At 43.4% G+C, this 17,170-nt stretch overlaps 1 protein-coding gene across 1 annotated transcript; it reads right to left on the reverse strand.

The window, feature by feature from the left end:
* Positions 1–3,894: 3,894 nt before the first annotated feature.
* On the reverse strand, positions 3,895–16,510 carry dera (deoxyribose-phosphate aldolase (putative)). Its single transcript, XM_026147426.2, has 9 exons — positions 16,245–16,510; positions 10,312–10,409; positions 9,953–10,100; positions 8,783–8,878; positions 8,556–8,690; positions 8,138–8,266; positions 5,351–5,463; positions 4,246–4,395; positions 3,895–4,165 (listed from the first exon to the last, which is right to left on the reverse strand). The coding sequence occupies exons 1-9, from the start codon at positions 16,273–16,275 to the stop codon at positions 4,109–4,111; spliced, it is 957 nt and encodes a 318-aa protein (XP_026003211.1). The 5' UTR covers positions 16,276–16,510; the 3' UTR covers positions 3,895–4,108.
* Between the last annotated feature and the right edge of the window lie 660 nt (positions 16,511–17,170).

Raw genomic sequence — 17,170 nt, forward strand, 5'->3', positions numbered from 1 at the left:
GAGCTACTGGACTGGATCTGTTCCTGTTTAGGCTGAAATGGTTTTGATTCATGAAGCCATGCAATGATGTAAAAAATACCTCAAATGCATTTCACTTTCAAGTAACAAGCCTGTTTGGTAAAGAGTAGAAATGACAGATATTTGTAAACAGCTGTCAGAATTCAAATATCTGACTGTATTAAAACATTTTCTCATTGCTTCAACAATTAAATAACACAGAGAAAAATGTTTCAATAATTGGTAACAATAAAAATTTATAATAATTCATAAATTTTAAGAGGATGGAGGTGCTGCAAGCTTTGACATACTCCACAGTGTTATATGTCCATAACTGTTTAAAGAAAGAACGTAGAAGACGATGTGTCTAGATGGAAATCTCTACCCACATCGCTCATGTGAAGGGTCCGTTCAATAAAAATGATGCTCTTAGCAAGAATCAATCATTTATTTTCAATGATCCCGAGCTCCAGACTGGTTCAGATCTCTGGATTGTGTATTTCTAAACCCCCGCGTGTCAGCTTCGAAACACTGCAAAGGAGCAAAGATAAAGCAGTCTACGTCTAAACTAAACCCACAATGCTTTAGTGTGCTGTTCTAGCTTTGCTCTACTTACTATCCCGGGTTAGTTTGTGGTTGCATTATGTTAGTTTACATCCATGTATATGTTTTTAAAGTTAACACTATTGAACCATCAGGTCCTTTTTCTGTTAAAGGAACATTTTTGTTGAATTATACTTGTTGACGTTGCTTTGGTTACACTTACCGTTGTTTGTCCCTTTGTTCAGATCTCACATCCAGAGCAGGTGTGTGGGCGGGGCCGGCCCAGCACTTCCTGTTTATGAAGGCTCATGATGTCACTGACTGCATCACTGGGTACAAACTAAGCTTTTTGAGTTGTACTGCATAAAGTGTTTTACTTTTGAAACCATTTGAGAGTAAATGAGTTTGTAAGATAGATGAAGTGTTTTGTTTTTTGGCTAACCTGTTTGTTAATGAGAGACTGATGAGGTTCAGGTGTGTACAAATCTGTATGAAACCAGTGAGGTTTGGACAACCGGGGTTTTTTAAGATGACAGAAAATAAAATACACCAAGAAGAAACTTGAGCAGTCTGCTGATGCTGTCGTCTTATCGCTATCTCACACTAATCAAGTCCAATTTCACTCGCTGGCCCACAGTTGAGCTGCAGTTTGGGGAAGACCTCGAAGGCGACTGGTGACGCCTCCCTGGCAGATCCTCATGCACTAAATAGAAGTGAAGAAGTTAAAGAATTGAGAACAAGGAGGGAGGGGCACGTAGACGAGAATGATCAGCTTGCAGAACTGAGGGAACCGGAGGGAGCGTGTTTGGAGGCGTGGTCCCGCTCCTGAAATTCCGACGCGTAATCTCCAATACAAACACCTGATCTCAAAAGCCCCAAAATTACTGTCTAACACATACAGGACACTCCAAAATAGATGCCCCCCCATTCTAACCAAGCATAGGATGGAAACTTTGAAATCCACATTGACAGCAAATGTTCCAACACTGGGAGGAACTGTTGCTTCCAAGAAATGGTTGTTTCTTAGTTATAACGCTGTGACTCAGTGTTTTTTTCCTTTTTATTTAAATGACTCTCAGTATGTTTGATATCCTCCAGAATCTTGATGTAGTCGATTATTCAGATTACTAAACTGAATTTTAAAGATGTGAAACATCCTGTTAAGTGATCTAAGTGATTCTCTCACCTCAAAGCTGAACTTTTCTACAGACACACATTTACAAGATAGAGACCACTTTACCCTGAAATGTCCTTGGGAAATCTGCCACTCATTCAAACGGACCGCTCGTGGTCACACCTGCGCCTAATCCCCCACAATTAGATCTACATCTTATTTTAACTACATGATGGCTGTGTTGACTCTTGGAGACTTCTTAATCCACAAACAAGGACATATTCATTTTTTTAATCTTATTCCTGTATTGATTTTTTTCACTGACAGTTTAAAGTGATTCCCTCTGACTGTCATCCAGCTGTGCCCCCTTACTGTGGACTCTAGACCAATCCCATTTCTCCTTCCCACGGGGTTTCTATTCACTTCTGCTTTCAGATGATACATTTAATGACTTCATTGCATCAGCAACTGGTGAATTTTTATCTATTAATAATAACAATTCAGTTTATGGGAATCTCTCAAAGCTTATCTATGTCTGCAGATAATTTCTTTTTCAGTTCACCAGAACAGAACCCAAAATCCAAGCTGCAAAGAGAGACGAGAAAGCAGGGAGGGAGAAAGAGACGTGGGGGAAGACGAGCAGTAAAGGGCCGTGGGTCCGACTCCAAACCACACTCCTGCCCTCCAGCCAGGCAGCATGGGGTCACTGAACTGGCAAACACACTGAATCAAAAAATGCATCTTCCCTGCAAAACAAAGTTTCTTGCTTTTACATCCTGGTGACAACACGGTGTATCCTTACTCCTCTGGAAGTCACCTAACCCCCCAAACTCCCTGTGGCTCAAAGACATGATGCCATTTCTCAAACTAGAAAAAACAACTTGTTTTTCTTTTATTATTTTAGTTACTCACCAACCTTGTCTTTAGATTAGCCCACTTACTTGGTAGGGATAGTGGCTATAGTGGGCCGGTGATGTTGAAGATGGAGCTGACAGGCAGAAGGAAAACAGGAAGACAACAGAGAACATTCATCGATGCAGTGAGTGTGCAGGGATCGTGTGACAGCAGAGGATCAGCTGAGGCAACCCCTCGGAGGAAGGTGAATGAAAAAGCTCGTGCCCATCACTCCACAAGGCACCGACTCATTCGTCCAAGGTCAGCGTCTGTAACGTCTTCAAGTATAAAAGAAAAAGTTTTCTGCCTTGAGATGAACCTCAAATGTATTTGTATGCTGTTCAAGCCCTGCGTCTAATCCTCAGGAAGACGTTCAGCACAGATCAGTGGACAGGTCAGGATCACTTATGGTTGGCAGCATAAGCCGCACGCTTCCTATCGCAGATCTGTTGCTCTGATGGCTCATTTATATTTGCCATCACTGCCGACACGACTGGTGGTTCTGCCACGAGTGACGTAAAACTGCTGCAAAAGCCACACTCTGGTTTCAGCTGATGGTGCATCTCTTGCACACAGCATGGTGCTGCACGGTCACCTGACAGCAAAAGTCCAGCTGGGCCTTTGTGTGTTTTTGCTCAGCACATCTCGTCTTTACCAGAGTTTAGAGTTCAAAATCTCGACTTTAATATTGAAATTTTGACTTTATTCCCAAAATGATCAGTAATGTTTTTTTCCTTAAACATTCTTCATGCTTTCAGGAGAAACTTTAAAAAACACGGACTGAGACCGTTTTGCTTCCTGTCTTTCTCCACCAACACTAATGTGCTGCATTTTACTCTCTGGAGCTTCAGTATAAATGTTTAATGAGGCTGTGATGTGACAGCTGACACAGCCAACATAACTTTAAACTAAACTCAACTTTACACTCTGCTGCATCTTTTACAGTTTACCAACTTTTATTATAATAATAATAATAATAATAATAATAATAATAATAATAATAACAATAATAATAATGGATTGCATTTATATAGCGCTTTTCTAGGCACCCAAAGCGCTTTACAATGCCACTATTCATTCACTCTCACATTCACACACTGGTGGAGGCAGCTACGGTCGTAGCCACAGCTGCCCTGGGGCAGACTGACAGAAGCGAGGCTGCCATATCGCGCCATCGACCCCTCTGGCCAACACCAGTAGGTGGTAGGTGAAGCGTCTTGCCCACGGACACAACGACCGAGACTGTCCGAGCCGGGGCTCCAACCAGAATCCTTCCGGTTACAAGACGAACACCCAACTCTTGAGCCACGATCGCCCCCATTTATAAGAATAAACAGGAAACAAACTGTTTTTCCACTCCGTGTTTATTTTATGAAGTGCGATTGTTAAATTATAACAAGTAAAAAACTTTGATCTTCATCACATTCTTCGCTTCAAGCTTTAAATTACCAGCTGGGTTATTCATCAGGACACTGAAAGCACCTTGAAGGAGCAGCAGATTTACGAATGAGGCTCGTGTGGATCTTCTGAGCTTCTCTTTAAAACGTGAAGCAGGTGAATTCAAGCCATGGGAAGCTCATGATACGCTGCATACTGTCCAGTCACCTGATGATAAATCTGTCCAAGCAAAAACATCTGTAAAAACCTTGTGTAAAACAAGACATGTCACATCTACTGCGTGTTTACTGCGTACCCACCTGCCTCTCAATGTCAGCCAATAGGCTGCTGGCTCCCAGGCGAAACAGGCCGGGACAGAGCCAATCATCACCCAGCTCTTCTTTGATAAGAGTCAGCCAAACCAAAGACTCTTCAGCTGTTCGGATGCCCCCTGCTGGCTTAAAGCCCACCTAAAAGAAGGCATGCACACGTGTGTCAATAAAACACACAACACACTTGGAGCACGATGACACATCTACAAAGGTGGTACTTGGAAATACACACGCCTAAAAAATGTTACGTGCACATGCGTCAACCAGCAGTTGGACCCATGTGACCTCTGTGGCTGTTTACGTTCCTCCCTCTGCTGCGACATTATCCACTCTGCCAGAGCCCGGCTACAGACTCAGCACCCGAGGTTCCATCTTTGGTGACTTCAACCCTGCCAGCTTTCACACAGTAGAGCCCCTGGTCCATCAGTACAACCCTGTCCCCCTGCCGGCTTTCACATGGCAGGGGGACAGGGTTACTGATGGACCAGGGGCTCTACTGGTCCATCAGTACCTACTCAGCTCAGATCGCCACGGTTTGCGGGGTTTTCCATTAGGTCACAGTACCTGGTACTTTTTCAGTAGTAGTTGTTTGTCGCAACACTGACAATAAAGTTCTGAAGGCAAAAGCAGGTCAGAACTAACACGGTGTAACTAATAAAGAGTGTTTTAATCTGAGGAACTTTGCTTGAACCTGGTTCCACAGCACTAAAATCAAAACCGTCCGTTTTGACACTAAATACAGAGAGCACACTGTGGCGAGCCTCGACTGGCCTACGATTGGTTATTGATGTAGACGCACGTCATGGTGACTCAACCTGTCTTGCAGCGCTGCCATGTAAATGTTTACATTAAGATTTTTGCTGCATCTTAATGAAACTGAGCAGAATTAAGTTCCTGCTGTTTGATAAAATGCTTCTCATCTACTCGAGTACTCGAGCTGCTCATACAACACATGACTCCACATTCATGCAAGTACTTCTTTCCATGTCAAAGACTTTCCGTCCATCAGTCACAGTGAACGTGATGCTGGTTTCATGAACATAATAAATGTAGTAACTGTTCTACAGTCAGTGAGTGTTCACGCCCACTGTACCTTGTGGCCCGTACTCATGAAGTAGTCACGGATGGCTCTCACCATCACTATGGCAACAGGGTAAGTAGCATTGACAGCCTCCTTCCCTGTAGACGTCTTGATGAAGTCTGAACCTGCCGTGTTGGAACAGATGAGATGTCTTCAACAAAAGCACGTACTGAGGTTATGTTGCATCGCTCAGCTGTCGGGTTTCGACTTCAAATTTGTCCGACGGGACGACAAACGGCTCGAGGCCGGCGTTCCCATGCAGGTCGACTGCACCGACAGCGCGGCCGGAGAAAAGCGTAAGCTGCTGCAACAAACGACAGCTTAATGCTCATCAATAAAAATCATTATTTCTTTCCTCGCCTTCCTTCACAGCCAATTATATTTTATCAGCTAGACTGATAAAAATAGAAGATGAAATGACGCAGTTTAACAGATTACCCACAAACTGCAGGGGCAGAAAAAAGAGGCGCCGCCCTCCTGCCTCCCTGAGTTATAATGACCGTTCATTACCGAACAGAACAAGATGGAAATTTTACAGTTCATTAAAGACATGTTATATGTATTTTTTCAGTTTCTCTCCCCTCTTTCTCAAACTGGCGTAATCCTTAAGATTCGTTATACGGAGTCTTAATTACCAGATAATGGATAACGGTTATTAAATGTGGGTGGCGGTAATGAAGCTCTATTCATTTGCGTGGGCAGGGAGATACTGGCGGGGAACGGCGGGGTAAAAAAGGCTATATCAGAGATTAATAGGTAAAATTATCATTCAATTTCAGGAATCTCATATGCAATTCATAGGAACAAGAGGAGATTAAGGAGCAAGTGTGGTGACAAAAGCAATGTATTTTAATGACGATCTCTATCAGAGCGCCTGACAATTTAGGTCCGTAATCGGCTTACTGTGTGTGTGTACGTGTGCCTGTGTGCGTGCACGTGTGCCTGTGTGACGGCTAGTTAAGCACGCTCGCGTGTGTGTGTGCGCGTGTGTGTGTGCACGTGTGCCTGTGTGTGTGTGTGCACGTGTGTGTGTGTGCACGTGTGTGCCTGTGTGTGTGTGTGTGTGTGTGTACGTGTGCCTGTGTGTGTGTGTGTGTGTGTGTGTGTGTGCGCCTGTGTGACGGCTGGTTAAGCACGCTCGCGTGTGTGCATGTGTGCCTGTGTGCGTGCACGTGTGCCTGTGTGCATGCGTGCGTGCGTGCGTGCGTGCACATGCGCCCGTGTGTGTGTGTGCACGTGTGTGTGTGTGTACGTGTGCCTGTGTGTGTGTGTGTACGTGTGCCTGTGTGTGTGTGTGCACGTGTGTGTGTGTGTGCACGTGTGCTTGTGTGCACGTGTGCCTGTGTGCACGTGTGTGTGTGTGTGTACGTGTGTGTGTGTGTGTACGTGTGCCTGTGTGACGGCTGGTTAAGCACGCTCGCGTGTGTGCATGTGTGCCTGTGTGCGTGCACGTGTGCCTGTGTGCGTGCGTGCGTGCGTGCGTGCACATGCGCCCGTGTGCGTGCGTGTCAGCAATGTTTGTTACATGGCGTAAATGTTTCTACATACGCTGCAGGTATGCAGGCAGTGAGTGCAGATCAGCTGTTATTAAAGCAGAGTTAGGAGCAGATCAACATGCTACTGTCATACAGCCTGTGTGACCACGTGCTTCATTTGACACGACAGAACAGATGACCAATGAAAACACGGGTCTGAGATCCTGTGTATCAACTTATTCTGTAAGCTAGTCTCAGTCATTTAACAGCTGTCAGAGTGAAGAGCCTGGAGAGCGAGTTTACACTGGAGGCCTTTCCTGCTGCGAGCCCAAAGGGCATCTGAGACTCTGCCGAAAAATCTTTATGATTTCACACCTTTGATCAAAACCATGAACCCAGCGTTACGTGGACATGAAGCCTGCATGTATAAAGGCTCATTTACATCATGGAGCCCTGTTCTCAACAACGGTCATAGACGTAACTGTGTGATACGTGTTTAAAGTTTAGTCTTGTGCAGGACACGACATCACATGTCGGCTCGTAGCTGCTAATAGTTCCCTCCATCTCTCTGTTGGCAGAGCAGAGAGCAGACGTCTGCAACATGCAATCATTTAATGGAATAAAACTGTCTTTCCCCCCAAACATCATAAGCAGCTGCTACATGTGCATCACACTACAAACACAACATTTCTTACCAAAGCACGACTGGGAATCCCAACATCAGCAAACTCTCAGAAAGCTCTGTTAGACTCCCCCCCCCCTCACTCATTTATACAAACCTGAACATCACAGCTACAGACAGACTTTCACATTTTAGTGCAGCGAGACAAAGAACGACGAACAGCTCGAGCAACAGGAAGTGAAAGTGGATGGGATGCTGTTGCAGCCAGAGGCAGTAAATGACCCCACACACAGTGGGTTACTGGTTCTCTCAGCAGTTAGCAAATATAAACTACAGCCCAGTGACCTCACACTCTGTAGACGCCGCTAAACATGTCGTAAAACCTTAAATCGAGCTTCACAGACTGAGTTGCATCTGTAAAAGGCCTCCATGGAGTAAAGAAGCTTCATACATGCAGCGTTTCATTAACACAGTGCTTTGTTATTACATCCACAGCCCAACCTGCTCGTCTTTAAACTGAAATTACTAACAGAAAACAAATATAAAGCTGGAACCATGCAGTTTTTATTTTATGATCAGCTTCACTAGAAAGTGTAATTAAACTATCAGATGAACACACACACACACACACACACACACACACACACACACACACACACACACACACACACACACACACACACACACAGCTGTGAGACTGACCAGCCATCATGGCGACCATGCTGGCTCTGTAGACGTTGGTGAACGAGCCGAGCTCTCCGACAGCCAGGATGGTCTTCATGTGGGCGGGGCCACAAGCCTCCCGAAACTGACGGATCTCGTCGTACATGGCTGCAGAGGGAGACACGAAACTGAAATCACTTAACGTGTTCAGTGCACGCCCATGTGTGTGTGTGTGTGTGGGGGGGGGACGACACTGAGGGAGGCCTCACCTTCTCTGCTGCCCTCATGACGCAGACAGAAGTGACAGGAAACGGGCGGATTACTGGATTAGCCGATGGTTTGTTTTGTAACTGGCATTTCATCACGTATGAAACTCTTACTACAGGCTCAGACATCAGTATTAAACACACAGATCCTTCCATACAACCACAGTAACGACAGTGAGGCTGCAGCATACCTTCCCACTGTCCTGTAATGGCCAGCATCCTGTTGATGACGATGTCGATCTCCGTCGCGCCGTCACTCACTGCTATGCGCACTTCCTGCAGGCGGGTCTCCAGTGGAGTCTGGCCAGCTGGGAAGCCAGTGGCCACTGGGAGAAACAGATAACACAGTGGAGCCCAGGCAGCACAAGCCTTTCATTTTCTATATTACACACACAGGGTTGCCATAGCTACGACTTACCTGAGGCGACAGGAAGGCTGGAGTCGGCTGCTTTAAGTGCTCCGACAGCATCAGTCACACGAGATGGATACACACACACCGCTGCTGTTGTCACGCCTGACATCAGGGATCAGAGCAAAGAAGAAGAAACGTGGTGATAAACTGGCCTGTGGCTCCCTCTGCAGGCGGACTAGTGTCTGAGCAGTCTGGCATGCTTACTCATCAGGTAACGATGACAAATAGGATGATAAAACTGATCAATGAGATCATGGTAGCAGAAAAAGGTAAATAAAACATTTGAATTCATGCGGTTGTGAGATGTTAATGGTTCAAAGCCTCCTGTGTTTGACTTTGTCTGTGAATAAATGAGCGACAGCCGTCCTCACCACCAACGCTCTGTTCACACTGGCTTTAAAGGGAAAAAGCAGTTGTGCGTCTTTGTCAGAGCAAACTGGAACATGAGCGCGTAACCGCAGTGATGTGTAACCCTGTTCTGCACAGAGACGTGGACACTAATAAAGACCAACACTGTGTGTGCAGAGTAACGCACGTTTCAAACATTATGGGATTAACGATGAACGTGATTAAACTTAAAATGCACGTGTAATATCTTTTTATTTCATCCAGTGAGCCCGGTGTTAGAGGCTCTCAGAGGTTCTTTTAGAATTAATGACCCGTCACGTCCCTGATCTGGACTTTGACTGGGACGCAGCAACAACGGTTAATGGTTATTTTGTTTCTCAGCAAACAGGAAAATCTGCTTTTAAAGTAAGGTTAGTTTTGCCACACACGACTTTTTGTTTGTGTTAAATAAATAAATTTCACGGCTTTTTGTTGATGCAGGATTATATTTGTCCGATGTTGCGACCTGTGATTTACACATTATGTCCTGACAGGTGAAATCGTAACATGGAAACAGCCGTTACTTGTTTCTCACGTGATGCCGACGGGATTTTGCTGGCATGATTTGGGAAAACTGCAAATGAATACAAATTTGTTGTGATTCCTTTTACACTAATGATGCTCAACACAACAATATTCAAAACAGCAGAGAGACGTTGAGAATTAATACTAAGCACCACTGAAGCTATCGTGACAGGATACGCTAGCTCATTATTTACTAATAATTATTTTATGACACTAACGCTTGTTTTCATTTTATCAGTTTTCCTGACAGACGTGAGGGCGGACCTTTGTCGTGCATATCAAGCTTCTTGAGCAGGTCGTATCGAACTGGCTGGATAGCTTTCAAACAGAGCCTGTGCACGTTGGAGGCCGTATCGTCTCCGGCCAGAGTGGTCAGGTCGATCAGGGTCGCGGCCTTCAGCAGCCACGCAGCCTGCAAGGACACACAAGGAAACAGCGCTCAGAGAAGGATACACCGTGAGACATGTTAAAAATGTAGCCCTGAAACCCGCCTTATAGTTAATACTGTCTATGACCACAGAGGTGTGCTTACATGTACGTACACATAAATGCATTTTGGTGTTACAAGTTAAGACAGCGTGGGCTTGTTGTCATCGTGCACCACAGCTTACAGCACAGCTCACCTGCCACTGTTTCTTGGGGATCTTCTGTCTTTGGATAAACTGAGCCCTCTTCAACACAGCCTGTGTGTTCACTCTCACTTTGGATATCCTTTCCAGGTCTGTTATGAACACAGAAGAACAGAAACAAACTCACTTTATTAAAGTGGCTGAAACACACAGAGAGTATTGTGATATTATTCTGTTATCATATGTTACCTTATATATGTAATCAAAGTAGTTGAATTAGAATACTGCTGTAGATCATATTATACCCTTTAATATAGAGTGTGTGAGCTGTATGTAGTTTAGTTCTCATTATACTTTTGAGTTAACAGAACATATTCACATATTAGTTCATTAGATAAATGTGCATCACTCTGTATCCTTGATCTGCTGTGAATGTGTTACACTGTTTTCTTGACATGTTCTATTGTTGAATCATGAAGAGAAGGAGACTCTGTGTCTAAGACAGGGGAGATAGACAGACCACATTCCACACCCCCACCTTACAGAAATCAGAGAAACAACTGCCGAGGTCATAACTTAGGCGCTGTAACAGAGAAAAAATGTGATGTTTTGGCTTTTACGACTAGATGGGGGCCACTAGAGACTATAAAAAGCTGAGCAACCCGTCACCATTTTGAGACTTGCTGTGACCCTCTTCAGGCATGTCTCCCCATCATGATGGTCCTTATGCTCTTAAGTATTGAATTGTATGGAAATAAATGATTGTTGATTGAGCATAAATACACCGAGTATTGTCCTTCCTTCAGCCCAAAGATTCAAAGAATTGGGAGATTTCAACAGTATTTCAATCAGATGTCCTCTCGATACCAGAGGCAGAGATCAAAGCAGCACAGAGGGACGTGAGCATGAGGTGTCTAAGCACAACAAACTGTTGTATGTGAGGCCTCTTATCTTTATTTATATAATGCCACCCACTTGCTGCACATAATGTCCTCTTTGTAAATACTCATTCACTGTATATAAAGTTCTGTCTCTCTTTTTTGCACAGTTGAGGAGCGTTTCACTGCGTGTTATATCTGTATAACTATGCACGTGACAAAGAAGCTTGAATCTTACAAAGACTCACAGCTATCTGCCCCAAAGAGGAACACCAGAGAGAAACCAGGAGAGTAAGTCAGCTTTGAGCCATACAAGGTAGAAACTCAGCATCAGGGGAACAACATGAGAACAGCCGCCAAAGGCTGGAGACTCAGTAATACTGGAACAATCTGGTGTTTAAGTCTGACGCCATTAGTCAAACAAACACTGCAGCATCACTGAGAGTTAAAACTGTCTAAAGTCTTTCATCTTTAATAAAACGATCAGCTTTGCTGCTTTACCAGGTGTAACAATTAAGTTTAACATCCAGGCATCCATGAAAACAGAATTTATGACATTTAACAGAGTTAGAAGTTAGCAGGAAGTTAGCTCGCTAGCTTCCACCTAAACATGATATAGCATGTTCTGACTGAGAGATTTCTGAAGCATTCAAACGTACAGCTCTGCTATCACTTCCAACATAAATGAAGACAGGAAACTAAACAGCAGTGACGTTTGTAGGGTTACTGAAGTTGGCTAGCTGCTATATAATGATGTGCTACGTGTGGCTAGCAACACAGCTATGTTAGCATAGCATAAACACAGTGAAGCTGGAGGTTGAATGCTAACTTTTTTTCCACTCGATAAAAGTTAACGTGAGGGTTCCCGATGGTTAGAGATAGGGCTGCTCAATTAATCGAATTTTAATCTCGATTACAATCTGGGCTTTCAACGATCATTAAAAGTGACTGAGCCGATTATTAGCCCCTCCCTCGTGCTTTACTCTCACACTGCTCCGTGTGGCAAATCGAACGCACCTCTCTGCATTTCGAACACGCGTCACAACAATTAAGAGCAGCGGTCTCCAACCTTTTTTGTGCCACGGACCGGTTTATGCCCGACAATATTTTCATGGACCGGCCTTTAAGGTGTCGCGGATAAATACAACAAAATAAAACTAGTACCGGTACCGAAAAAAATGAAATTTATTCATAACACACGTGAAAAGACCGAGGAAAACCGAGTAAACGATAAAGACGATAACAAAATAACGCTGAAAACCGATAAAAACCCTGAAAACCATACATTTCACACCTGAGCCTCAACTCTCGCGGCCCGGTACCAAACGACTCACGGACCGGTACCAGTCCGAGGGTTGGGGACCGCTGATTAAGAGGACCAGAGGGAAGCTCGGAAAGCTAAGCAGAAGTTATTTGGAGAGGAGAGTGACTGCAGTTGGTTGAAAAGAGGTAAAAAAAAGCTCCAGTGGTGTGGAAACATTATGGGTTCAGTCAGACGTGGATCAATTAGACACAGTGTGTAAACTTTGCTACAGTGTCGTAGCTGCACCACAGAGCAACACTGCAAAGTTCACTAAACATTAATGTTTACATTTTTCAATTATTTTTTATATTGCAAACATTTGCACTGTTATCAGTATTTGCACTATTTTATATTATTTTTTGACAATCTTTAAAGTCATTATTCAACACATTGTTATTGTTAAATAAATATCGTCAAATAATCGAGATCTCAATGTCAGTGAAAATAATCGTGATTATCATTTTTGCCATAATTGAGCAGCCCTAGTTAGAGACAAATGCAATCGCATGGCAGGATGCTGTAAACGGACCAAACTTCAGTCAGGAGAACAACTGAGATAATCCATCCACAGTACGAGGTTAGTCATTAATGTACTGCAACAACATGGAATAGAGCAGCTGCAGAGAATTCAACATTAATGAATCAATGGTACAGAAGTGGAGGAAGCAAGAAGAATGAGTTGAGTAAAATTTGACTTATCTGACTGTTTTGTTTTGCTTAAAGTGCCTTATGGTCCAAAAAATACGGTAAGTCTTAGAGTAAGTTGAGGTAAACCATACAATGAATAGTTTATTCTGAAAGACCTCCGTTTTTCATCGTTTGAATATTTATTATTGCTCATTAATAAGACCAAAGTATTTGTTATCAAAATAATCGATGGAATAATCAAACTTATTTACTCAAATAATCAATAGCTGCAGCCCTAACATGGATGGCTTCAAGCTGTATGCTGGGAGTGAATGAGGCTCTACAGAAACGACATGAGAATTTCTTTCATATTGGAGACGTGCAGTTGGAGCAACAAAGAGACAAAAAATGGTCAGAAATGAGGGGATTGTACTACCAGTAGGTGACACTGCAGACTGAGGACGGCTACAAGTACCTTAGAATCTTGCAGGTGAATGGGAACCATGAAGAGGAGCCGAAACCACCAAATACCCAAGATCTTGGGAATGCTCGCTCTTGGAAAGAACAAGATCCGGGCAATCAACACCAACACCCTGCCTGTACCCTTCCATTAGAACTAGGGCTGCCACGATTAGTCGACTATCAAATTCGTCGACGAGTAATTTAATAGTCGACGCGTCGTTTGAAGCTTTGTAAGAAATAAGTAGTAGGATTTAAGAGTGTAATAACGCACTGAAACAGAAGATGGCAGGACTTAAGATATTTTCAGGCGAGAATGTAGCTGTGTAAACCTCAAATATCTGCTCGGTTTATCACGACACCGCATATTTTCAAAAGCGCTCCGACGTTTTCGGAGACGTCTGTTACCCACCAGCTTGATAGCTAGCCGGGGGCTAGGTCACTAGAGCCGTGGATAACACCGGACCCCACACGTGTTAGAAAGCCTGTCTTTGTCTACTCAGGTTAAATATGATATATGAGTCACTTAGATAACTTAAATGTTATTGTTTGGCTTTTTTCAGTGTTTTATTTGTTCCTGAGTAAATCGGTTTGGCTGAGATTAAAGTTATAGTTTTTACACAGCTGAATAAACCTCAAGCAGACAGCTGATTATCAGAAGTGTGAGATGCTCCAGAATTTACTCCGGTGTCCTGTTATATTTTAGATAGCAAGGAGTTTATTAAACTTCACCGAAACAATCTGCAAATTTCATTAAAATTTAATAAACTATCATCTTGTCTTTATTTTTAGTTAGCACAGACCTTAACTCGTTATTTTTAATTTTTTTTTATCCGTTATCAATGTTTGAACCTTTTATTGTTTTATGTAAAGCACTTTGGTATGCCCAATGCTTTTAAATGTGCTCTATAAATAAAGATTGTTGTTGTTAAACACTTAAAGCTGTAAGCTAATGATAGTTATATAAGAGCAGATGCTGCTGGTGCAATAAGCTGTAGTTTTACGTCCAATGGATGATGATCTGATTAGTCGACTAATCGCAAAAATAATCGCTGACTAGTCGACTATCAAAATAATCGTTTGTGGCGGCCTAATTAGTACCTACTAAGATCGACTCGCCATGATTCGCTGCGATTTTCAGGGTTTTGCAGTTGGTCATAGTACCTGGTATGAGGTACTAATATATTACCTGCTCACCTGAGGTTACAAAGTGATGCAAGCAGGTACTAAAATGTGATGTCATCAGACTGCATGCCACTGATTGGCTAGTCAGTGGCATCACTCGGTGAGTCATGAGAGCGTCTTGTTCATGAAAATCAAAAGCACCATTGTTGAACCCAGGCAACGAAGGAAAGGCTACAAAAACAACGCCACGGTCCCCGAGTGTGACAAAAAGACACACCGAGCAGCAGGTGTATCCTCACGTCGACGACCTCCTTTCTTGTAGTGTTTGTGTACCAATTACGTCATGGGACAATGGTCACGTTGCTATAACAACAACCACACACATTAGGTAATGGAAACCAGTCAATCTGAGTAGGTACTAATGGGAAAAGGGCTTAAGTGTTTTCCCTTATGGAAGTGTCGGATTGTTTTCTGTGGCACACCAACAGTCTGAAAGAATGAAAATGCTGAGTTTTTCATCAGTCGTTGTTTTAAACATATTTGTAGAGGTGGGAAGTACTTAGTTACTATACTTAAGTAGAATTTTCAGGTATCTGTACTTTACTTGAGTAAATGGTCTGTCAGTCACAAGGGCCTATCAAATACAAAGAGATGAAAGACACAAGACAATGAAATGTATGCATAATGTATAGCACCATAGTCAGGTGTCTATAAGCTGTGCTCATGTTACTTTAGCATGTAGCACTGCAGAAGAGCAGCGAGCATAAAGAGTAACGTGTTTTTTTATGTCACATAATTTCAGATGCAACTTTTCCATCAGCTCAACAAATGTCAGAAAACACAAACTGTTAATGTGACCGCCAGGTTAACCTGTGACACGTCTGGATTCATTCTGACCTGATCTCATGTTCATACATCAGATACGACCTCTGTGCTCATCCCTTACAAATACACTAGAGTACAGGTGCAGGTGCCTCACAGGTGACTCTGGTTGGACTGACAAACATCCACTCTGAGCGCAGGTTACTTAAAGTGTACTGTGTAGATGTTGAGGTGGCCATCGTCAAATCACAGAAGGAGTGAGTGGGAAGAATAATAACAGCAGGACATTTGTGGAAATATAGAATATAAATCAACTTTGTCATTCTTTAAACTTTTGTAGTGTCACGAGGTAAACCCACGTGCTCTTCTTTCTAGTCCGAAACAAACTGTCAGCAGACCGCAGTGCTGTGTTAGGTCTTAATCAGACCTCATGAGTATTCAATTACACAGTAGAGCCAGCTGTCACATGGTTGCTCAGTAAAAACTAGCTACACGTCGGAAAGCAGGATTAAAACGCTTCCTTTGCTTGTTCCGGTTCTATTTGTTAGTGTGCAGTAACATCCGTGCTCTCAGGGTCAGTCACCTCTAACTGCTTCACTGACTTCACCTGTCCTAACTTAGCATCGTACACTCAAAGTTTCAGCGTGAAATCCTGCGCAAAGCAAAATGACGACGTGAATATTCCTTGGTAACAAAATCATCGTGCTATTGGGTCACGGTAACGTGGGAGCACGATTACTGCGGACGTTCTGCCCGTACATGCGTTTACTTACCGAGCGTCGTACCCGGATTTCTGGGTGACATGTTTCGCCACAGAGAACGCTGTCGTTTGTGAACTTCGTCATCAGTCGCAGCCAAAATACGTATGAAGTGCGCTCAAAATGCCCGGATGTGTTCTTCGTAGGAAAGTCAAACGCCAACGAGGGTAGAAGTTTGTGTGTGACAAAAGAAACGGAAGATATTTCAGAGCGCAGCGGCATGTGCTATTAATCTTTCTCTTTGCATCCGACATGAGGATTCACCTGCACGTCTACACAAATAAAAGTCACACTTTCAAAATAAAAGCAGCACTGGCATGAACTAGTTTTCATTTACCTTTCCTGTTTGCCTGACCCTCCACCAGATGTCAGTGTAGCGCAGGCTTTTAATGACGTTTCAATTGCAGAATGGATACACAAAATAAATCCTAATTTTGTCACATATATTCAAATCAACTTGAATTTATTTTATTTAAAAGGGACAGTGCAGTTTAACATAGTTCAAGTGCAAGACATGAAACTGATGTACTGCAATCAAACCACTAAATTAATTCAAAACCCCCAAAGCAAATTCTGAATTCAGCTGGAAATATGATTCCTAGGGTCTGAATATTTATATAGTACGGTGCATTCAGGTATTCACAATGCTTCACTTGTTCAGTTTTTTTTCTATGTATCAAATTAATTTTATAAGAGAGTGGCGCCCACTGCCACCGCTGTGGGTGCGCCACCAGTGAGAGCGCAGCCTCCTGGTCGAGTTCTATGCCAGTCGGCTTAGAGCAAAGGCCCACCTTCAGGCCCCTGGCAGGATCCAACGCCCAGGACGAAGAAGCCTCAGTCCTCCTAGCTGTGAGAATGGGTGGAATTGGGCTGTGTTAAATGTTCAGGTGACCATGTCAAGTGTTCCCATTATATTTCATTGTTGTTCCCCAATAAGTTTT

This window comes from Astatotilapia calliptera, chromosome 17 (genome assembly GCF_964374335.1).
Source record: "Astatotilapia calliptera chromosome 17, fAstCal68.1, whole genome shotgun sequence".
Taxonomy (NCBI): Eukaryota; Metazoa; Chordata; class Actinopteri; order Cichliformes; family Cichlidae; genus Astatotilapia; species Astatotilapia calliptera.

What these genes read in the sequence shown, in the direction of transcription:
- dera (XM_026147426.2), bottom strand. Translation starts at nt 16,275, where the DNA reads ATGTCACCCAGAAATCCGGGTACGACGCTCG. An exon ending in CATGGTCGCCATGATGGCTG is followed by an intron (nt 5,464 to 8,137) that starts GTCAGTCTCACA and finishes CCAACACGGCAG; the next exon opens with GTTCAGACTTCATCAAGACG. An exon ending in TGGCTGACATTGAGAGGCAG is followed by an intron (nt 4,166 to 4,245) that starts GTGGGTACGCAG and finishes TTGCTTGGACAG; the next exon opens with ATTTATCATCAGGTGACTGG.